Consider the following 23,841-nt stretch of genomic DNA (forward strand, 5'->3'; position numbering starts at 1 on the left):
TTTTTTTTCCGTCGAAAAATTACCGACGGATTTTTACCAGTTACCGACGGATTTTTCCTCTGTAAATTCTCCATCCATTTCCCGAAGACGACGAAATTTCCGACAGATTTTCTGTCTGTAATTACAGACGGATTTTTTGACAGATTTTTCGTCTGTAAATTACAGATAGATTTTCAAACGAATTTTCTGTCTGTAATTACAGACGAATTTTCCGACAGATTTTTCGTCTATAATTTGAACTTTGGAAAATCATCTCACACTCTGATTACAGACAGAAAATCCGTCTGTAAGGTAAAATAGAATTTTTTTATTTTTCTAATTACAAAATAAACTTGTTTTCATACAAAATAAATATAAATTTAATACAAATTTTTATCTAATTTGTATTCGAATATTTATAATATTTCAAAAAATAAACAAATTCATCGTATTATCAAACTAAAAGAAAAGTACTATAAACAAGCAAGTCAATATAATTCAAAACATAAACAAAATGTCTTGATTCCTAGTATATTGTTCAACCATACTAAAACTATCAGCTATAGTCTTCAGTGTCATCTTCATCCTTATCATCATCATAGTCTTCATCCGAAGACATTGAGGGTGGCGGCGGTGGCGGTGGTAGTGGAACTGTACTAGAACTACTTGACGCTCTAACCTTCTCATAATAGCTGACATAAGCCTCATTCCATCTCTGTTTCAGCTTTTCCTTCTTGGCCTTTCCAATTTTCCGTTCCAACTTTCCTAACTTCTTTCGAGTCTTTTCCAAAAATATAAATGAAAGTTACTTTGGATTACTTCCAAAAACCACTTTCCAAGCAGTGATGTCAAAAGTTCCAAAACAGCAATGATAATCATGATATTAAGAAAATAGTTTGACTGTAGGGGCTTATCTGGGCTTCCACCAATTGCCTCATATTCAGATCGAATCTTCTGCTTCATAGTATCAGATAGCTCTCTCTGCAATTCAAATTGGCACACTATTGAATTTTTTATTCCTTTCTTCTTCATTTAAGACTTCCAAATTTTACATGGATATCACATGATTTGAAAATACTTCTTCCTGTATTACTAAAAGAAGATACTGGGACAAGAAAACATGACACTTGTTTTTAATCCTGCACCAAACCAGAAAAATTGAAACCATAAACAATACGCGCATATATATGAAATTTTCTTGTGTTAGTCTTTCACGGGATGCCTAACAAATTTCTACACCTGTCAGCTAAATGAATAGTAAAATATGAGTATAAACGGTGCAAGAAAAGTACCTTTTCAGTTGAGTACTTTGCTGCTTCAAACTTCTCTGCTTGTGGCTTTGGAGAAGGATCTAATACTATGCCCTGACAAACACATACCAAGGGGAAACTGGGAAACTTGGTCAAGAACTCATTATATGGACCCACGTATGTGCAGGAAATGAAAAGAAATGCTCAGGAAGCTTTATATAAACAAGAACAAAATCTCCAGGTGTAGGTCACATAAGCAAGTCCATGATACATAATTTAAATAAATGTAAGGGTAACTTAAAATCAACAAACCTCTGGAGGATCAAATTTTGCACCAAGGTTGCTTAGCTTGGCATGGGCTTCAGCATAATCGTTGAAGAATGCTACCTGATCCTCAGCATACTTCTTAGCATAAACCTGCAAGTTACACAGAAGTTTAATTTTATGTGCATTTGTAAAATAGCCATGGAAATAAAACTCCAGTTACTTACCTTGAAGGATGGATCCTCAAAAAGAACATAAACCAAATTGTTTGTCTGTTTTTGTTTTATTTTTGTTTGGGTTCAAATTTTCTTGAAAATTTTTGTTTTTGGCTCGAATGGATTGGGCTAATTGAAGTTTTGAAGATAAAATGAAGATCGAACCAGACAAATGTATTTACTTCTTAAGCCATCATAGATATTCATCATTGTTTATAAAAGCATAATATAAATAATTTAAGGTATTAAGCTTTTCAGCTTCCATTTGGAAGTGCTTGGCAAAGGGCAAACTTGCAAATATGTTCAAAATTGATAAATTAAAACTAGTAATGTAAATCAATTTAGTTACTCTATCATGCTGATGGCTTAGTCATTAGCCAGTCCAAGTCTAGAAACAATAGAGAAGGTGCAGTACAGGTGAAAAAACTAAGCATCAATCTAATTCTTAGGTTCAATAAGAAGAATAAACATATTTTACCTTTTCAAGAATAGCAATAAAACACTAAAGCTCTTTACTATGATTAATTTATTCCAATGCCTTGACTTCTATGATTTCCAATGGAATCCTAATTAACGTGACTAGATACATTAGGTCACATGCTTTATTCTTAGCACACTGGATATATGGCCTACTAACCTGGAAGTCTGCCTTCTTTAGGACATTGTTCAAGTGATGAGACATCCACTCTTCCATATTTCATAGGGATTTTTGTTCAAGTGATGAGACATCCATTCTTCATAACTAATGTTACCTGATAATCAACTAATCGCTGCACTTCCTGAAGACAAAAATCATTCAAAATTAAATAAGTTCCATTGAATATTAACGTGTCATGTCAAAACAAAAACTAGGATTAAAACTGGGAAGAAATAAGTTTAGATATAAAAAATAACCGAAGTGTGTTTGGTTTGGGCCAAATAGAAATGATGGGTTCACATACACTCACATTCTATCTTCAACTTTAATTTCATCTCTATCTTTAACGTATTATTTTATTTTTATTTTTGGCCCTTAACTACCTTGAGTTACACTCTTTGAATCAATCCCTTAAAAAATACTCACCCTTTAAAAAATAAACTGTTAAAAAAGGGGAAGTAGAACTGATCAAGGGGACACTGTGTGTGTGGTAGTGCAGTGGTGCTGTTTTCATATTCATCCTTTAATTTCTTTAACTAACTTGAGTTGCACTCTATGAATCTCTTTCTTCTAAAAGACTTCTACTTCAACTGAAGAAAAAAATAAGGAAAAATAATTATTGGTTCAAAACCCAATTTAGATTTTCAGAGTCAAGAGTTAGGCTTATTAGCAATCAATATAATCAATCATCCCTAAACTATAATAATATAGCAGCCCTTAATGTTTGTTGAAAAAACAATCGAGTTTGATATATATGTATTTTATAAAATTTGGTAAAATTAAATGAGTGCAATCTAAGGTATTAATATAAAAATATCTAAAATAAATATCAGTCCAATTACACTAACACCAAAACAGTGCACCTTACCCCCACCTTGCTTTTGGAATTGACAATTTTGACATAACAATTTTGTTTCTTATTATTAACTGTGGTTGGTTATGATGATTTGAGAATGATAATAAACAAAATAATCAAACTTATATTATTTTAATATATAGTTTGTGCTTGTGCTGCTATGCTTTTGCGATCCACCTACTCACCTGGTAATCATCATACCAAATAAAATGCTATCCAAGTTCTTGAGAAATTCCACCATTTCAGTTACATGTGCTAACTATTTTCTCAAATATGTATATGTTTCAGCAAGTAGATGATGTCATGCATGCATGTCCTTCCTTGAGATTGTAACTTAATTTCTACTTTGTACAGAATCTCATTAGAGGCAACACTAAATCAAACTCGTTGAATTACCATCTTGAATTACAAAAGAACATACAGAAAATTAAAAAATCACTAAAGGCATATAGTTCAAAACAAAACAATGAAGGACCTCATTAATATTGATTTTATCCATTGACATTAGGTAGCAAATTTAGCATTCTTATCTAAGAATCCAGTAAATATAGTAGTTTTTAAAGCAAAATTCCAGTTCTGTTCATAGCATATATTTCATCGAAAATTACCATAATAAATTACAAATCATTAGACAGGAATAAATAGATGGGCTGACTTTGGAAAACAACAAGATCATAACAATACTCTTAAGTGTTTGCATTCAATTCTGCTCCTTGTAATAATTGCACTCTTACTCATGCACATACCTTACCTATTTGGTGTTCTGATTCTCATATTTCAGCCAGTTACTATGAACTCAAATGATATGAAGTGTTTTTCCTCTAATTCTGATTCTAGTTTCTTTCTTAATTCTGCCTCTACTAATATTGATCAGCATTTATTCAGCTAATTGTGGCAAATATAATACACTTGAATTATGGAGTTTATGTCTACAGTGTTTACTGATTTTCTTCAAAATCATGGTATTAAACATAGAATATCTTACCTTTATACATATTAACAACAATGATGTTTTCATAGAAGGCATAGAACAATCACTGAAATTGGTTTATCTTTTTAAGCCACGGCCTCTCTTCCCATGCAATTTTGGGAAGATGCACTCACTACAGCTGTGTTTTGCTTAATAGGTTGCCCACTGCTACTCTTGAGTTTTTATCACCATTTGAAAAACTATTTCAGAAGAAGCCAGATTATTCAATGCTAAAAATACCATACAATTAACAAAACTGGACTATAAATCTAATATATATATATATATATATATTTGTCAAGATATGTGATCTTTGATGAGAATATCTTCCCTTATTCAGATTTATTTCCCTCTAATACTCATTCTGTTATGACCTTGCTAATTGTTCCTGAACAATTGACTACTAATATCGGAACCAACTTCATCACACTCACCATTCACAGAACTTCCTAGTGGTTGTCCTTCTCATTCTTTAACGGGACTTGACTAGGCTCACACTCAGATAACTATTAGTGTATTGAGATTTACTTACCTCCTATTCCTCATACAACTTCTAATTCACACTCTATTATCACAAGATCTGAATCAGGAAACCAAAAACCAAGAACCTTTACTGTTGGCTATTATTCATTATTCATCTTCTTACTGTTATTCTTTTCTACAAGCTTATCATCGTAGAAGAAAATATACTCCATCAAGCAAACAATACAAAACACTAATATGAATAAAAAATAAAAAAACAGTAATTATAACAATTAACAAAAGAATAAACAGAGAAATTAGGTTTGAAAAACTGAAAGCGGTGGTGGTGAAGAGAGGCACCTGAAGCAAATTTTGAAGATATGAAACACCACATTTACCAAACTTCAAGGCTGGTCAATCCTCAACTCCTTTGCACCTAGTTGCTCTGTCATGTAAGGGAGAAGTTCGTAAAAGCGCTAAAAAGAATTAAAGGAAGCAGAGATTAAATCACAAAATCAAAGGCAAACCCTAGCTTAATCCTAAATAAAAAACGGCAAAGAGCAGAGAATCAGAAACAATGCACGGCGAGGAGGGGAGGAACCCTTCGCGACGGCGACGCCACGAGCTCAACTCAGAACTTCGTGCGACAGCGAGGAGAGGAGGCACGATGCGAAGAGGGCCGAGTAGAGCTTCCCCAGATGACGAAAGCACCCACGGTCTGTTCCCGCTGGCGGCGACAACACCTTCTACCGGAGGAGAAGAGTTCGAGGAATGAAGGCTGCTGGCAACGTTGGAATGGAGTGTGAATGGAGTGTGAATGCGTGGTGATAAAATTAGGGTTACCTTGATATTTTGGACAGAAAATTTAAATGACTGTAATAATTTAATAAAATGCAGTGTATAGACGGATTTTTCGTCTATAATCATTTTCCATGAAAAAAAATTAATTTTACTGACGGAATAATTGACGAATTCTGTTTTTCGTCTGTAATTTATACTAATTTATTTTTTGTTTTTCTACAAAAAATCTCTCTGAAATTCCGTCTGTATTTCCGTAGGATAAAATCCGTCGAAAATATTTGTCTGTAATAACTAGTTTTCTAATAATGTTGGCTAGCTTAAGATAGAGATTGTGTATCAATTAAATGTGGAAAAATGTGGGAACTTTGGTTGATGAGAGTGTGTGTATTGTTCTATTAACAAATATTGAGAATTTGGGTGCTACTCATGTGAATTATGAAAACCATATGCATTGATTTACTATGCATAAAAAAATGTGTTAGGTTCAATAAAAAGACTAATGCATATGAGATGAACTAAAAGAACATTTGAATACATGAGTATGTGAAAAATACAAAAGTGATATTATGGGTTGTTAGGCATAATTTTAGAAGTACATAGAGTGTGTGTGTGTGTTAGGTGAGAGCTTAGGTTAGTCAAAGATTCAATTTACAGCTCACTTGACCATACATATATCCTCACCCTTACCTTAATCCCATTACAACCTTAAAAAGACCTCATGATGTTTGCATTTGTCAACTAGATAGTTGTTGATTGGTTAGATGAAGAGCAAAATTTTAGAAAGCATGACTAGAGAAGACTAGAGTGAATCAACCCCTAAACACTTGAGTGACTAGAGCGGATGCACATCTGGTGAGGGTTCGATTGCTCAATCACATGTATTCACCACTATCTTCTATATTCTTGCAAGTTTGTGAAACCTTTTGAAGGTTCAATACAATTGTGGGTTGGAATTACTTCTTATTGCTTTAGCCCTTATGCTTAATTTTGTTCTCTTGAAAGGTTGATTTGTTTTGGCCTAAGCATTTACATTCATAATAAGTAGTTTCATTTAGATAGCTTTCATATAATTTAGTTGTATTGAATAAATGTCATACCCCTTGTTCCCTTCTTGGTTTACCATGAGGACATGCTGAGGTTTAAGTGTAGAGAGGTTGATAAACCCATTTGTAGGGCTTATCTTGTGTTGAATCTAGAGGATTTTGTCAACCTTTTCTCACATTGACTCAATAAAATAGCATAGTTTTGTGATTTTCTCCGAATTTGTACTTAAGTGTGAAAACATGCTTTTAGATCCTTAGTGTGATAATTTTAATCTTTCTTTGATTCCACTAGATGCCTTAATGTGTTTGTTAGTGATTTCAGATTGAAAAAGGCTAGGAATGGATCAAAGGAGTAAAGAGAAAGCATGCAAAGTGGAGAAATCATGAAAAGCCAAGGATTTGGAACGCGCCCATGGACGCGCACGCGCACAAGACGCGTACACGCAGATCGCGCATCACTCCAGGGACGCGGACGCGTGCTGTACGCATACTCGTCGATACCCACGCTGACACCTTTAATGAAATATCACCCAGCGATTTCAGGAGGGCTTCTGGCCCAGTTTTGAAGCCAATCTTTGGCGGAAAAAGGCTAAAAAGATCAAGGACTGAAGGGGGAAGGCATCCATCAATCATTGAATCATTCATTCACAAATTAGTAGGTTTAAATGTAGTTTTTAGAGAGAGAAGCTCTCTCCTCTCTCTAGGTTTTAGGTCGTAGTTTTATTCCTTTCCAATTTCTGAATTCTATCTCAGTTTAATTTAGTTTCTGTTCTACTGTTATTTGTCTTAGCATTCTAGTTATTGATTTCCCTTGTTGATTACTTATTCTTCCCCATTTAGTTTATGAATTCTCATGTTAGATTTGATTTTCTATTTAATACAATTTGAGGTATTTCATATTTATGATTGCTTTCTTCAATTTATGTTATTGATGCTTTCAATTGATTGTTTGGATTTTATTATCTCTTATTGCTTTTCTATGCTTTTATTTTGCGCCTACCAAGTGTTTGATAAAATTCTTGGGAGGATTTTAGATTAGGATTTTATATTCTTGGCTTGGGATGGTAACTTAGGAACTCTTGAGTTACTAATGTCCAAGTAATTGATGATTGGTAGCCATTGACTCTAGTCCTTACTAATTGAATTGGTGGAGAGTTAGGACTTATGAACATTGATTGATATAGCTCATTTGGCTTTCCCCTACTAAGTTAGAGGATAATTTAATGGGATTAATCCTTGCCAATTCTCATGTTATGGTTAGTGATAAGGATAGAGATTATTGACCACCAAATCTTGCCACGACCTCTTTATCATTTGATTTTCATTACCATTTACTTTTTCTCATTCTCTTATCCAAAACCCCCCAACAAAGATACAATCTCATAACCAATAATAAATATACTTCCCTGCAATTCCTTTGAGAGACGATCCGAGGTTTGAATACTTCGGTTATTATTTTTAAGGGGTTTGTTACTTGTGACAACCAATTTTTGGTATGAAAGGAATATTGTTGGTTTAGAAACTATACTTGTAACGAGAATATATTTGTGAAATTCTTTACCACACAAAAGTCCATTCATCAGAGATCTACCAAGGATGAAAAAAGACCCAGGGAGCTTTCATATCCCCTTCACAATAGGCAACATGATATTTGAAGAAGCATTTTGTGACCTTGGTGCAAGCATAAATCTCATGTCTCTATCTGTGATGAAGAAGCTCCAAATCCATGAATTGAAATCCACATAAATAGCTCTCCAATTGGCTGATAGATCCATAAAGCAAACACTTAGAGCTGTGGAGAATGTCTTGGTAATAGTAGAAAAATTCTTCCTCCCAGCTGATTTTGTCATCCTTGACATAGAGGATGATTACAACACCCCTATCATTCTGGGGATGCCCTTCTTTGCTACGAACAGAGATTTGATAGACGTTGAAAAGGAGAATTGATGTTAAGAGTGCATGATGAACATCTAGTATTCCATGTTTTCAAGACCATGCATGAGTCCACTCAAGGGGAGAATTGTATGAAAGTTGATTCTAAAGATCTAAACTTGAAGGAGGCATCCAATGAGTCACTTCCAAAGTTTCTAAGCCCACACTTGAAAACAGAAAAGAATTAGAAGTGCTGCAACAAGTTGAAAGAACCACCGGAACCAAGGAGGAGTTACAACCAAAACCTCCATATGTGACAACCAATAAAATTCCTCATGATATTCAAACCAAAACATGCATTGAAAATGGATCACCACTTGAAAAAGAGAAAAACCTCAAGAAGAAGGTGCCTAGAGGTTGGAGAAACAAGAAGATCTCCATTGAAGACTTCTCGCCGAGGAACAAAGTGATGCTAATTTACCAACCAATGGAACCATCTCCACACTTCTCTGGATACTACACAGGGAACAAAATCCTTTCACTTGAACATGTGGAGATCATTAAAGAAGGTATTGGGTGGAAGTCTACTATGAGAGGAGAGGAGTTGAAGCACTATGATCATCATCCTCCCTAACAAAGGACAACCGTCAAGCTAGTGACGTTAAAGAATTGCTTGTTGGGAGGCAACCCAACCTTAGGTAACTCTTTCATAATCTTCTTTAAATAAGTGGTTAATTAGGCTTCTATGTAGTGCAAGGAATTAAGTTTGATGTAGCACACCAATATGTTGTGTTAACAGAGTGGACAAATCAAGGGTAAATATGTTACACTAAGTTTGGTGTCCCAACGTGAATCTCGTATGAGCACATTGCACCCCTTGAGACAGTCATGAATAGTCACTACTTCCAAACAATCACAAAGGTTAGTTAACTTTGGATTTCATTTGTTTACTTTCTAGTTATATAGTTTTGTTTCCTCATAGAATTGATGCACATGTTGTTTCAAGCATGCATGAAAAGCCTAATTATGCACTCTGCTTTTGCACAGAAGGATGAGCAAGAAATTAAGTTTGGTGTCAGACACCAAATTTAATTCAAATTTCATAATCATACATGCATGATAACTATCTCTTTAATTGCTTGGGGACAAACTTTCTTTCTAAGTTTGGTGTGTAGGGAGTCATTTCATTCCCTTGCTAACCACTCAATGACATTGAGAAACTATGGATTATCATCTAAAAAAACAAGCAAAGAATCTAGAAGCCAACAATGATGATGATAAGGAGTGAAGCAAGTGGAAACCAAGAAGGTAATTCTATTTTAGGCATCAATTGGTTATATATATATGTATGTGGTTGTCCCTAATGAATAATCATTATTCATTTTTCTTCATAGCACCTTACTCCTGAAATTTCTTGCACCCCATATCTCTAAGAATGCAACAAAAAATTGTTCTTTTGAAAGGAAAAAGTTGAAGAATTTTAAGAAAATTTTCGGGCAAGCAAAAGATTAAGAGAAGTGGAGGTTCTAAGTGTGTGATTGTGTAATGAGACTTCATGTTTGTGAAAACTTGCATGGGAGCTCGTAGACATGGAATGAACTTTAGAAAATTATTAGAGAGGGTCTCAAAAATCTATATATCCAAGAAGCAGCAACAAAAGAAAGAAAAAGAAAGCAAAAGAAAAAGAAAAACAAAGAACAAGGTTCAAGGCTTTGATCATCAATACTAGGAAGAAAAAAGAAAGAAACAAGAGTTATTGTCCTAGTTAAATGCTTGTGGTGGACTTGTGTCAAAGAGAGAGGCTTGAGCAAGTAAATCCTAAGGGGTGCTTCAACACCTAATACCTTATACCAATTGGTTTGGGAGTATTGATTGAAAGCTTATCTTAAAAGCCGCTTTAAGACATGACATTTAAAGTCGAGGCCAAAGTGAAAAAGAAAGTATTAAGAAAAGAAAACAATGATGCAAGAAAATAGTGCTGCTTCAATGTGACAATCTATAAAGAGACTTCTAAAATATCATCCGAATGAAATTCCTAAGTTCTAAGACTTCGAAATGTAGGGACTAATAAGTGCTGGAGTCCTTGCATAAGCATACAATTTGGAGTTTATCCCACTGTCACTTACTCACTTCACTCACTAAAGCATCATAAGCAATTCTTCAACCCACTCTAATCAAAAGAAACCTTTGTGCATAATTTTTTTCTTGCTTGGGGACAAGCAAGATTTTAAGTTTGGTGTTGTAATGCATGTGCATCTTAGCCAGTTTAGTTAGCTATTTTAGTTAGTTTATAGTTAATTTCATACCATTTTTAGTTAATAAACAAGCAATTTCATGAAATACCTCTGCACGTAATGGAACATCAAGCATGAATTGAAATTGTGACTATTTCATGAAGATACAAGAGTCATTTGATGCAATAAAGAATGCTAAGTGAATGTGTTGATTATATTGCACTGGAACATGATAATATATCTTGTATTGATTCATGAAATATCAAGCTTTGATACATTTTATTTGGTTGATGATAGGTGAAGCAGAGATAGGTGAAGCAGAGCCTTGGAGAATGCTAACTTAGAGCATTGGCAACGCCCAACATAGGGGGCGTTACTTCAAACAACGCCCATTATGGAAGCAATGTGGCGTTGGCAACGCTTACTTGTACTGGCGTTATCATGAAACAACGCCCATGCTTAATAAGGAAATCCTGGGAGGAGCGACGTGGCGTTGGCAATGCCAAGGTACAAAGAAGTTATCCTCCAACAATGCCAAGAAACCTTGGAAGGTGGACCCAGGCATTGGCAACGCCCAACTTAACTAGCATTGCCTCCAAATAACGCTTGTGATGATTTTTGAGGCTGCAATTTTCAGTGGTCACGCGTACTCATGACTCATGCATACGCATGATGAGTAACACTAACGACAGGATATAACTAGCGCCCCGTTAAGATAACACCTGTGACGAAGGCCATGCATACGCGTGAGGAGGAAATTTCTACTGGAAGATTAACCTTGGGCGTTGGCAATGCCAAGTTATTACTGGCGCCCCTTTTGAAATAACGCCTGCGACGTAGGTCATGCGTACGCGTGAGGAGGAAATTTCTATTGGAAGATTAACCTTGGGCGTTGGCAACGCCAGGTTATTACTGGCGCCCCTTTCGTAATAACGCCTGCGACGGAGGCCACGCGTACGCGTGACAAGTACCAATAATGCCCAAGTTAAAGCGTCCGATCCAAGTAACGCCAGCTGGGCGTTGACAACGCCAACAAAAGAAGCGCCTATATCAAATGACACCAAGGCCTTGTTGACAGAGTTCTGAGCAAAGCCCAAAAGAGTCCAATTTGGAAGCACCCTTCAAAGGCACTTGTAGAGCAGAGAAGTAGTATAAATAGGGGGAACTTTTGGAAGCTTGGGGGGATGGGACCTTTTGCTTGTATTTTACTTTTAGTTTATTTTTCAATTTTTACTTTTCCACTTTTAGATTTTGTGTAAGAGAGCAATGAGTCACTAAACCTTCATTCATTAGGGGGAGGAGCTCTGCTAAATTGAAATGAATTAATGTTCATCTTTTTCTCTTCTTGATTCTATCTTTGTTTATCTAAGAGAGAGTTTCCAATCTTTAAAGATCCAATTCAATCGGAAGAGGGATTGGATCTATTAGAATTTTATGTGAGTCTTGAAAAAGGGATCATAGTAATTTAGTTTGAAACTCTCTTCACACAACGAATTTGATTTTGATTCAAAGCTTGATATTGTGACATGTAATCACTCTGAAATTGGGATTTTAGAAGTTGTGTGGCTTGGTATTAGAATTCAAGCTTCACCTCTTTTCATGAGCATTGGATCAAGGAATTGGTATTTGATCATGTCTAGAAAAATCGAGTTACCAAAGAATTGGAACTCAGTTACTTATGATCCGCCAGAGATCTAACATTGCATGAACAAGAGGAAAGAGAAGTTCATTGATTCAGGAAGATCTAGCATCTCCAATCCCTAATGATTTTAATTCATAAGCATTTCCTTCCTTGTTTTTCAATTCCCTTCCTGATTGCTTATTCTCTTTAATGTTCATTGTTCTTAATTCCTTTACATTTTTGCAATTTAAATTCCCTGTTATTTACTCTTCCTGTATTTACATTTCAGCAATTTTAGTTTCTGTACTTTAAATTTCTAGCAATTTACTTTTCCACTCTTTATTTCAATCATTTAATTCATACGATTTACGTTTTAGTCATTTAATTCATTGCCAAATCACCAATCATCATTATTTTTTTGTTTAACTAGAATGACCAATTGATTAAAGTTTTTTAATCTATCAATCCTCGTGGGATTGACCTCACACTTGGTGAGTTATTACTTGATTATGACCCGGTGCACTTGCCGATGGATATTGGTTTACAATTTCCATTTGAGTTCCCTAAGTCGGAAGTTCTCCTCTATGTTGATGGATTTCTCTGCCTGTTCTTGTACTTCATACAAGGAGGCTAGGTGTCGCTTGGATATGGATTAAGAGAATGGCCCATCTTTGAGGCCATTAACTAATCCCATTATCACTTCTTCAGTAGATAGGTTTTGTATTTCCAAGCATGCTTTATTAAATCTTTCCATATAATCTCACAGGGTCTCTCTGCTTACTTAACTCCTAGCAAGCTCGGAGTGTGCTTCACTAAACCCTTTTGAATCGAGAATCTAGTAAGAAACTTCCTTGCCAGTTTGTCCAAACAAGTTATCGACCTGGGAGGTAAGTTATCAAAACACTTCATCGCAACTTTGGTCAAGGTTATCGGGAATACTTTGCAACGAGTAGCATCAGGATCATCGACTAGGTACATCCGACTTTTGAAGTTGCTGAGATGGTACCTCGAGTCGATTGTTTCCGTCGTAGAAGTCCATGTCGTGGGTTTTGAAATTCCTTAGAATTTTGGCCTGCATGATCTCTTCTACGAACAGATCTTTGTAAAATCTGTGAAATTAATAAATAATTGGCAATAAATTAATTATTATTTAAAAAAATTAAAAAATTAAATTTTATAGTTTAAAGAAGAAGAAATATTAAAAATACGAATTTTAACACTAATTTTAAAGGTTTTGACCCAAAATTGGGCCAACGGGCTAAACCGGTTGAACTGGACCCATATTAAGCCCAAGACCCAACCCATATAATCCCATTCAGCCCCTTGTAGCCACAACATTTCTGATTTCATTGAAGTTTGAGGTTTCCACCGTAAGAGAGGTAAGGGAAGAACACCACATATGTTACTATTCAATTTGATATTCAATTGCTCATAATTTTCAATTCGAAGCTCCAATTGACGAGCGGCTTATGGCCACGTGTTCATTTTAAACTCGTCTTTAATTCTATCTAAACTATGTGGTACAATTTAATATTGAATAATTGATGAGCGGATAATTTATACGCTTTTTGGCATTATTTTTAGGTAGTTTTTAGTAGGATCTAGCTACTTTTTGGGATGTTTTTATTAGTTTTTATGCAAAATTCATATTTTTGGACTTTACTATGAGTTTGTATGTTTTTCTGTGATTTCAGATATTTCTGGTTGAAATTGAGGACCTGAGCAAAAATCTAATTCAGAGGCTGACAAAGGACTGCTGATGCTGTTGGATTCTGACCTCCCTGCACTCGAAGTGGATTTTCTGGAGCTACAGAACTTCAAATGGTACGCTCTTAATTGCGTTGAAAAGTAGACATCCAGGGCTTTCCAGCAATATATAATACTCCATACTTTGCTCGAGTTTTGATGATGCAAACTGGCGTTCAAACGCCCCTTCTCTGCCATATTCTGAAGTCAAAACGCTAGAACTGGCATAAAAGCTAGAGTTAAATGCCCAAACTGGCACCAAAACTGGCATTTAACTCCAAGAGAAGCCTCTACACGTGTGAAGCTCAACGCTCAGCCCGACAATCTCTGTGGAATCGACCCTTACTCACGTAAGGTTTATTACTTGGACGACCTAGTGCACTTGCTGGTTAGTTGTGCGAAGTTGTGAAAAAGAGTTGAGATTACAATTGTGTGTACCAAGTTGTTGGCGCCATTGTGTATCACAATTTCGTACACCAAATTTTTGGTACCGTTGCCGGGGATTGTTCGAATTTGGACAACTGACGGTTCGTCTTGTTGCTCAGATTAGGTAATTTTTATTTCTTTTCAAAAAAGTTCTCAAAAATCTTTCGTTTTTCTAAAAATGATTTTCGAAAAAAAAACCCAAAAAAATCATAAAAATAAAAACCCAAAAATATTTCATGATTCTTGTTTGAATCTGGTGCCAAATTTTAAGTTTGATGTCAATTGCATGATTTTAATTGTCTTGCAATTTTCTAAACACATGCATTGTGTTCTTGATGATCTTCAAGTCGTTCTTGATGAATTGACCTGTTTGATCTTCATGATTTATTGATTTGCACTGCATGATGTTCTACATATGCATTATTGCATTCATATGGCCCAAACATGAGAAAGTTCTAAGTTTGGTGTCCTCCATGTTTTCTTTCATTAAGAAAACTGAGTTCTTGATGTTCATCTTGATCTTCAAGATTGTTCATGGTGTTCATCTTGACGTTCATAATGTTCTTGCATATATCTTGTGTTTTGATCCAAGAATTATATGTTTCGACTCATTTTGTTATTTTTCAAAATTGAAAACATATCTTCTTGAATAAAGGATTTAGCAAAATGAAGATCCAAGAACATAAAGCAGAGGAATTACAGAGACAAAGCTGGGCATTCAAAATGCCCAATGAAGAAGGAAAACTGGCATTTAAACGCCAGCCAGGGTACCTGGCTGGGCGTTTAAACGCCCAAACCATGCAGCAATTGGGCGTTAAACGCCCAAAACATGTAGCTCCTAGGCGTTTAACGCCAGGATGACACAAGGAGAGGAATTTTGTTTTCAAATCAAATCTTTTTCAAATCTTCATATTTTTTTCAAATCAAATCTTTTTCAAATCTTTATATTTTTTTTTCAAAATCAAATCTTTTTCATATCAAATATTTTCAATCATATCTTTTTCAAAATCATATCTTTTCAAACATATCTTTTTCAAAAAAAATCAAATCTTTTTAATTTCCTTTTCAAATCTTTTTCAATCATATCTTTTTCAAAATCACATCTTTTTAAAATTCTAATTTCACAAATCTTTTCTAACCTCTTATCTTTTTCAATTTTACTTCTTATCTTTTTCAAAACCATCTAACCACTTTTTTTACTTTAATTTTCGAAAACCATTAAACTTTTTTTCAAAAAAAAATTATTATTGTTAATTAATTAATTATTTTTAATTTTCAACTTGATTTTTGAAAATTTCCCTCCCTTTTTCTCTTTTTTTATTTAAACACTAACATTCCTCCTCAATTGTCAATTCGGACTCACTCCTTCTTTGTGTGTTCGAATTCTGCCTTACCTCCTTCTTCTATTCTTATTTTCCTCTGACACCTCAAGGGATCTCTATATTGTGACATAGAGGATTCTATATTTTCTTTGTTTCTTCTCTTTCATATGAGTAGGAACAAAGATAAAGGCATACTTGTTGAAGCTGATCCTGAACCTAAAAGGACTCTGAAGAGGAAGCTAAGAGCAGCTAAAGCACAAAATTCTGAAGAGGACCTCACTGAAATTTTCAAAAAGGAAATAGCAAAAGAAACAATTATGGCGAATAAAACAACAATGCAAGGAAGATGCTTGGTGATTTTACTACACCTACTTCCAACTTTTATGGAAGAAGCATCTCAATCCCTGCCATAGGAGCAAACAATTTTGAGCTAAAGCCTCAATTAGTTTCTCTACTACAACAGAAATGCAAGTTTCATGGACTTTCATCAGAAGATCCTTATCAGTTTTTAATTGAGTTCTTGCAGATCTGTGATACTGTTAAGACCAATGGAGTTGATCCTGAAGTTTACAAGCTTATGCTTTTTCCTTTTGCTGTAAGAGACAGAGCTAGAACATGGTTGGACTCACAACCCAGAGATAGCCTGGACTCTTGGGATAAGTTGGTCATGGCTTTTTTAGCCAAGTTTTTTCCTCCTCAAAAGCTTAGCAAGCTTAGAGTTGATGTTCAAACCTTCAGACAAAAAGATGGTGAGTCCCTCTATGAAGCTTGGGAAAGGTATAAGCAGCTGACCAAAAAGTGTCCTTCTGACATGCTTTCATAATGGACCACATTAGATATATTCTATGATGGTCTGTCTAAATTCTCCAAGATGTCACTGGACCACTCTGCATGTAAATCCATTCACCTAAAGAAAACACCTGTAGAAGCTCAGGAACTTATTGAAATGGTTGCAAATAACCAGTTCATGTATACCTCTGAGAGGAATCCTATGAGTAATGGGACGCCTCAAAAGAGAGGAGTTCTTAAAATTGATGCTTTGAATGCCATATTGGCTCAGAACAAAATATTGACCCAATAAGTCAATATAATCTCTCAAAGTCTGAATGGATTGCAAAATGCACCTTACAGTACTAAAGAAGCATCTTCTGAAGAAGAAGCTTATGATCCTGAGAACCCTGCAATGGCAGAGGTGAATTACATAGGTGAAGCCTTTGGCAACACCTATAATCCTTCATGGAAAAATCATCCAAATTTTTCATGAAAGGATCAATAGAAGCAAGGCTTCAATAATAACAATGGTGGAAGAAACATGTTTAGCAATAGCAAACCTTTCCCATCATCATCTCAGCAACAGACAGAGCATTCTGAGTAGAATCCTTCTAGCTTAGCAAACATAGTCTCTGATCGATCTAATGCCACTCTTAGTTTCATGACTGAAACATGATCCTCCATTAGAAATTTGGAGGCACAAGTGGGCCAGCTGAGTAAAAGGGTTACTGAAACTCCTCCTAGCACTCTCCCAAGCAATACAGAAGAGAATCCCAAAGGAGAGTGCAAGGCCATTGATATGATCAACATGGCCGAAACCTTAGAGGAGAAGGAGGACGTGAATCCCAATGAGGAAGACCTCAAGGAACATCCACCATTCAGTAAGGAGTACCCTAATGAGGAACCAAAGGAATCTGAGGCTCATACAGAGACCGTACAGATTCCATTGGACTTCTTTTTACCATTCATGAGCTCTGATGATTATTCATCATCTGAAGAAGATGAAGACATTGTTGAAAGGCAAGTTGTCCAATATTTAGGAGCAATCATGAAGCTGAATGCCAAATTATTTGGTAATGAGACTAGGAAATGTGAACCTCCCTTGCTCACTAATGAACTGAATACATTGGTTCAGCAAACTTTACCTCAAAAGAGACAGGATCTTGGTAAATTCTTAATACCCTGTACCATAGGCACCATGACCTTGGAGAAAGCTCTGTGTGACCTGGGGTCAGGGATAAACATGATGCCACTCTCTGTAATGGAGAGACTGGGAATCTATGAGGTATAGGCTGCCAAATTCTCATTGGAGATGGCAGACAAATCTATGAAAAAGGCTTATGGACTAGTAGAGGATATGCTAGTGAAGGTTGAAGGCCTTTACTTCCCTGCTGATTTCATAATCCTAGACACTAGGAGGGATGAGGATGAATCCATCATCCTTGGAAGACCCTTCCTAGCCACAGTAAGAGCTGTGATTGATGTTGATAGAGGAGAGTTGATCCTTCACGTGAATGAAGAATGCCTTGTAGTAAAGACTCAAGGTTCTCCATCTGTAACCATGGAGAGTAAGCATGAAGAGCTTCTCCCAATACAGAGTCAAACAGAGCCCCCACATTCAAACCCTAAGTTTGGTGTTGGGAGGCCACAATCAAACTTTAAGTTTGGTGTTGAGAGATCTCAACCATACTCTGATCATCTGTGAGGCTCCATGAGAGCTCACTGTCAAGCTATTGACATTAAAGAAGTGCTTATTGGGAGGCAACCTAATTTTATTTTAATTTTATCTATATTATTTTGTTTTCTTTTAGGTTGATGATCATGTGAAGTTACAAAGACAATTACAAAAATAAAGAAAAAAATCAAAAACAGCATGGAAAACAGCACACCCTGGAGGAAGGACATACTGGCGTTTAAACGCCAGAATAGGGCACCAGACTGGCGTTTAAATGCCAAAACAGGGAAACAAACTGGCGTTTAGACGCCAGAATAGGAAGGAAAGCTGGCGTTTAAACGCCAGAATAGGGCAGCAAACTGGCGTTTAAACGCCAGAATTGCACTCTAAGGCGTTGTGAACGCCCAATTGGAGCAGGGATGAAGAATTTCTTGGCCCTTCAGGATCTGTGGACCCCACAAGATCCCCACCAACCTTAACTCACTCTCTCTCCTCTTCACACCTTTCTACAACACTCTTCCCCAAATACCCCCCTTCACTCCTTCATTTTCATACATCACAACCACCTTCTTCTACATCTTTCTTTCTTCTTTTGCTCGAGGACGAGCAAATATTTTAAGTTTGGTGTGGTAAAAGCATTGCTTTTGTTTTTCTATAACCATTTATGGCAACTAAGGCCAGAGAAACCTCTAAAAAGAGGAAAGGGAAGGCAACTGCTTCCACCTCTGAGTCATGGGAGATGGAGAGATTCATCTCACAAGCCCATCACTAAAAAGAGGATGGAACAAACAAGAGAGCCCGTTCATGAACCTCAACAAGAGCATGAGGAATTCCCTCATCAAGAAATCCCTGAGATGCCTCAAGGGATACATTTTCCTCCACACAACTATTGGGAGCAACTAAGGATGGAGAAACAGAGGCAAGGAAGAGACATAAAGGTGCTCAAAAGCACCATTGGTCCTTCAAGAGGAAGACGCCACTGATGGACGAAATTGTGATCCATGTTCTAATTATTTTGAGATGAAGGCTTCTAAGGGGCACCACTTGAATTCACAACTCCGTTCAACTAACCAGCAAGTGTACTGGGTCGTCCAAGTAATAAACCTTACGTGAGTAAGGGTCGAATCCACAGAGATTGTTGGTATGAAGCAAGCTTTGGTCACCTTGTAAATCTCAGTTAGGCAGATTAAAAAGTTATGGGTTTCGAAAATCAAATAATAAAAAGAAATAATAAAAGGGATAGAATACTTATGCAGATTCATTGGTAGGAATTTCAGTTAAGTGCATGGAGATGCTGTAAGGCTCAAGGACGCCTGCCCTCCTACTGCTTCAACTCAATTCTCCTGACTCATTTCCATGGCAAGCTGTGTATAGGGGTTCACCATCAATGGTGGCTACTTTCAATCCTCTCGGGAAAATGGTCCTCTGCGGCTGTCACTCGCATGGCTAATCGTCTGGAGGCATCACCCATGGTTGATGGCTACATCCCATCCTCGCAGTGAAAACTAATGCTCACGCACTCTGTCACAGTACGGCTAATCACTGGTTGGTTCTTACTCATACTGGAATAGAATCCCTTGATTCTTTTGCGTTTGTCACTAACGCCCAGCACTTGCAAGTCTGAAGCACGTCACAGTCATTCATTACCGGAATCCTACTCGGAATACCACAGACAAGGTTAGACTTTCCGGATTCCCAGGATCCTACTCGGAATACCACAAACAAGGTGAGACTTTCCGGATCCTCATAAATGCCGCCATCTATCTAGCTTATACCACGAAGATTCTGTTGGGGAATCTAAGAGATACACATTCAAGCTCTGTTGCATGTAGAACGGAAGTGGTTGTCAATCACGCGCGTTCATAAGTGAGAATGATAATGAGGGTTATCTAACTCATCACATTCATCATGTTCTTGGGTGCGAATGAATATCTTGGAATAAGAATAAGAAAGATTTGAATAAAAGAAAATAGAACTTCATTAATACTTGAGGTACAGTAGAGCTCCACACCCTTAATCTATGGTGTGCAGAAACTCCACCGTTGAAAATACATAAGTGAAAGAGGTTCAGGCATGGCCGAATGGCCAGCCCTCTCCATGATCAAGTGACCGAATATTCAAAGAGATTAAACTGTCAAAAGATGTCTAATACAATAGATAAATGTCCTATATATACTAGACTAGCTACTAGGGTTTACATGAGTAAGTAATTGATGCATAAATCCACTTCCGGGGCCCACTTGGTGTGTGCTTGGGCTGAGCTTGATCTATCCACGAGCTGAGGCTTCTCTTGGAGTTGAACTCCGAGTTATGACGTGTTTTGGGCGTTCAACTCCGGATCATGACGTTTTTCTGGCGTTTAACTCCAGATAGCAACATGTACTTGGCGTTCAACGCCAAGTTACGTCGTCATTCTTCGAATAAAGTATGGACTATTATATATTGCTGGAAAGCCCTGGATGTCTACTTTCCAACGCCGTTGAGAGCGCGCCAATTGGAGTTCTGTAGCTCCAGAAAATCCATTTAGAGTGCAGGGAGGTCAGAATCCAACAGCATCAGCAGTCCTTTTGTCAGCCTTTTTCAGAGTTTTGCTCAAATCCCTCAATTTCAGTCAGAATTTACCTGAAATCACAGAAAAACACACAAACTCATAGTAAAGTCCAGAAATGTGAATTTAACATAAAAACTAAGGAAAACATCCCTAAAAGTAGCATGAACTCACTAAAAACTACCTAAAAACAATGCCAAAAAGCATATAAATTATCCGCTCATCAGCCACCCTCACTAAGGTGGACTCATTCCTTAATCTCCTTGTCTATTTATTTTTCTATTTTCAATTTTTATGCTGTATGATCTATCTATGTTTGTGTCTTCACTATACAATCATTAGTGTCTAGAGTCTATGCCTTAAAGCTATATGAATCCTTCACCTCTTTTAAATGAAAAATGTGCTTAATTACAAAAGAACAAGAAGTACTTGGATTTCAAATTTTATCTTGAAACTAGTTTAATTATTTTGATGTGGTGGCAACACTTTTTGTTCTCTGAATGAATACTTGAACAGTGCATATTTTTTATAGTGAAGTTTATGAATGTTAAAATTGTTGACTCTTGAAAGAATGATGAACAAAGAGAAATGTTATTGATAATCTGAAAAATCATGAAATTGATTCTTGAAGCAAGAAAAAGCACTGAAAAAAAAATTTGAAAAAAATGGCAAAATAAAAGAGAGAAAAAGAAAAAGCAAGTAGAAAAAGCCAATAGCCCTTTAAACCAAAAGGCAAGGGTAAAAAGGATCTAAGGCTTTGAGCATTAATGGATAGGAGGGCCTAAGGAATTAAACTCTAGGCCTAAGCGGCTAAATCAAGTTGTCCCTAACCATGTGCTTGTAGCATGCAGGTCCAAGTGAAAAACTTGAGACTGAGTGGTTAAAGTCGTGATCCAAAGCAAAAGAGTGTGCTTAAGAACTATGGACACCTCTAACTAGGGACTTTAACAAAGCTGAATCACAATCTGAAAAGGTTCACCCAGTTATGTGTCTGTGGCATTTATGTATCCGGTGGTAATACTGGAAAACAAAGTGCTTAGGGCCACGGCCAAGACTCATAAAGTAGCTGTGTTCAAGAATCAACATACTTAACTAGGAGAATCAATAACACTATCTAAAATTCTGAGTTCCTATAGATGCCAATCATTCTGAATTTCAAAGGAGAAAGTGAGATGTCAAAACTGTTCAGAAGCAAAAAGCTACAAGCCCCGCTCATCTAAGTAGGACTAAGTTTCATTGATACTGTGGGATTCATTGTATATTCTCTTCTTTTTGTCCTATTTTGTTTTCAGTTGCTTGGGGACAAGCAACAATTTAAGTTTGGTATTGTAATAAGCGGATAATTTATATGCTTTTTGGCATTATTTTTAGGTAGTTTTTAGTAGGATATAGCTACTTTTTGGGATATTTTTATTAGTTTTTATGCAAAATTTATATTTCTAGACTTTACTATGAGTTTTTGTGTTTTTCTATGATTTCAGGTATTTTCTGGCTGAAATTGAGGGACCTGAGCAAAAATTTGATTCAGAGGCTGACAAAAGACTGCTGATGCTGTTGGATTCTGACCTCCCTGCACTTGAAGTGGATTTTCTAGAGTTACAGAACTTCAAATGGTTCGCTCTCAATTGCGTTGGAAAGTAGACATCCAGGGCTTTCCAGCAATATATAATAGTTTATACTTTTCTCGAGTTTTGATGACGCAAACTGGCGTTCAAACGCCCCTTCTCTGCCCTATTCTGAAGTCAAAACGCCAGAACTAGCATAAAAGCTGGAGTTAAATACCCAAACTGACACCAAAGCTAGCGTTTAACTCCAAGAGAAGCCTCTACACGTGTGAAGCTCAACGCTCAGTCCAAGCACACACCAAGTGGACCTGGAAGTGGATTTCTGTATCATTTACCTACTTTTGTAAACCCTAGTAGCTAGTTTCATCATAAATGGGACCTTTTACTATTATATTTTCATCTTTTGATCATCTTTTGATCTCTTGGTCATGTTTTGGGGGCTGGTCTCACGGCCATGCCTAGACCTTGTTCTTATGTATTTTCAACGGTGGAGTTTCTACACACCATAGATTAAGGTGTGGAGCTCTGCTGTTCCTCGAGTATTAATGCAAAGTACTATTGTTCTTCTATTCAATTCATGCTTATTCTTGTTCCAAGATATTCACTTGCACTTCAACCTGCTGAATGTGATGATCCGTGACACTCATCATCATTCTCACCTATGAACGTGTGCCTAACAACCACTTCCGTTCTACATAAGATTGAGCGTGTATCTCTTGGATTCCTGGTCCATGATACATGGTTGTCTCGCCTGACAACCGAGCCTTCCATTCCGTGAGATCAGAGTCTTCGTGGTATAAGCTAGAATTATTGGCGGCCATTTCTGGGAACCGAAAAGTCTAAACCTTGTCTGTGGTATTCCGAGTAGGATCTGGAAAGGGATGATTGTGACAAGCTTCAAACTCGCGACTGTAGGGCGTAGTGTGATGAGCGGATATTTTATACGCTTTTTGGGGGTAATTTCATGTAGATTTTAGCATGTTTTAATTAGTTTTTAGTAGAATATTATTAGTTTTTAGGCAAAAATCATATTTCTGGACTTTACTATGAGTTTGTGTGTTTTTTTGTGATTTCAGGTATTTTCTGGCTGAAATTGAGGGAGCTGAGCAAAAATCTGAGTTTGGCTGAAAAAGGACTGCTGATGCTGTTGGATCCTGACCTCCCTGCACTCGAAATGGATTTTTTGGAGCTACAGGAGTCCAATTGACGCGCTCTCAATTGGGTTGCAAAGAAGACATCCAGGGCTTTCCAGCAATATATAATAGTTCATACTTTGCATGAAGATAGACGACGTAAACTGGCGTTCAATGCCAGTTTCATGTTGCAGTCTGGCGTCCAGCGCCAGAAACAAGTTACAAGTTGGAGTTCAACGCCAGAAACAGGTTACAACCTGGCGTTGAACGCCCAAAACAGTCCAGGCACGTGAGAAGCTTAAGTCTCAGCCCCAGCACACACCACGTGGGCCCCAGAAGTGGATTTCTGCGCTATCTATCATAGTTTACTCATTTTCTGTAAACCTAGGTTATTAGTTTACTATTTAAACAACTTTATGAGACTTACTTTGTACCTGATGACATTTTCAAA

General features: G+C 36.6%; 1 protein-coding gene and 1 non-coding gene across 5 annotated transcripts; both read right to left on the bottom strand.

Annotated features, from left to right (window-relative positions):
* Positions 1 to 429: 429 nt before the first annotated feature.
* LOC130940497 (L-ascorbate peroxidase T, chloroplastic-like) lies at positions 430 to 5,451 on the bottom strand. 4 transcript variants are annotated; one of them, XM_057868636.1, is made up of 6 exons: positions 5,235 to 5,451; positions 4,994 to 5,078; positions 2,346 to 2,487; positions 1,542 to 1,646; positions 1,272 to 1,343; positions 430 to 960 (listed from the first exon to the last, which is right to left on the bottom strand). In XM_057868636.1, the coding sequence occupies exons 3-6, from the start codon at positions 2,400 to 2,402 to the stop codon at positions 745 to 747; spliced, it is 450 nt and encodes a 149-aa protein (XP_057724619.1). In that variant the 5' UTR covers positions 2,403 to 2,487; positions 4,994 to 5,078; positions 5,235 to 5,451; the 3' UTR covers positions 430 to 744. The 4 variants fall into 4 exon arrangements, with proteins under 4 accessions (XP_057724619.1, XP_057724618.1, XP_057724616.1 ...); XM_057868635.1 differs by having other exon boundaries at positions 5,161 to 5,451; XM_057868633.1 differs by having other exon boundaries at positions 4,994 to 5,451.
* A 10,956-nt stretch (positions 5,452 to 16,407) lies between these two features.
* On the bottom strand, positions 16,408 to 16,515 carry LOC130942355 (small nucleolar RNA R71). The gene has a single exon (XR_009070928.1). It is a non-coding gene; the product is annotated as a small nucleolar RNA R71 (small nucleolar RNA).
* Between the last annotated feature and the right edge of the window lie 7,326 nt (positions 16,516 to 23,841).

The sequence above is a fragment of the Arachis stenosperma genome, chromosome 7, assembly GCF_014773155.1.
Source record: "Arachis stenosperma cultivar V10309 chromosome 7, arast.V10309.gnm1.PFL2, whole genome shotgun sequence".
Classification (NCBI taxonomy): Eukaryota; Viridiplantae; Streptophyta; class Magnoliopsida; order Fabales; family Fabaceae; genus Arachis; species Arachis stenosperma.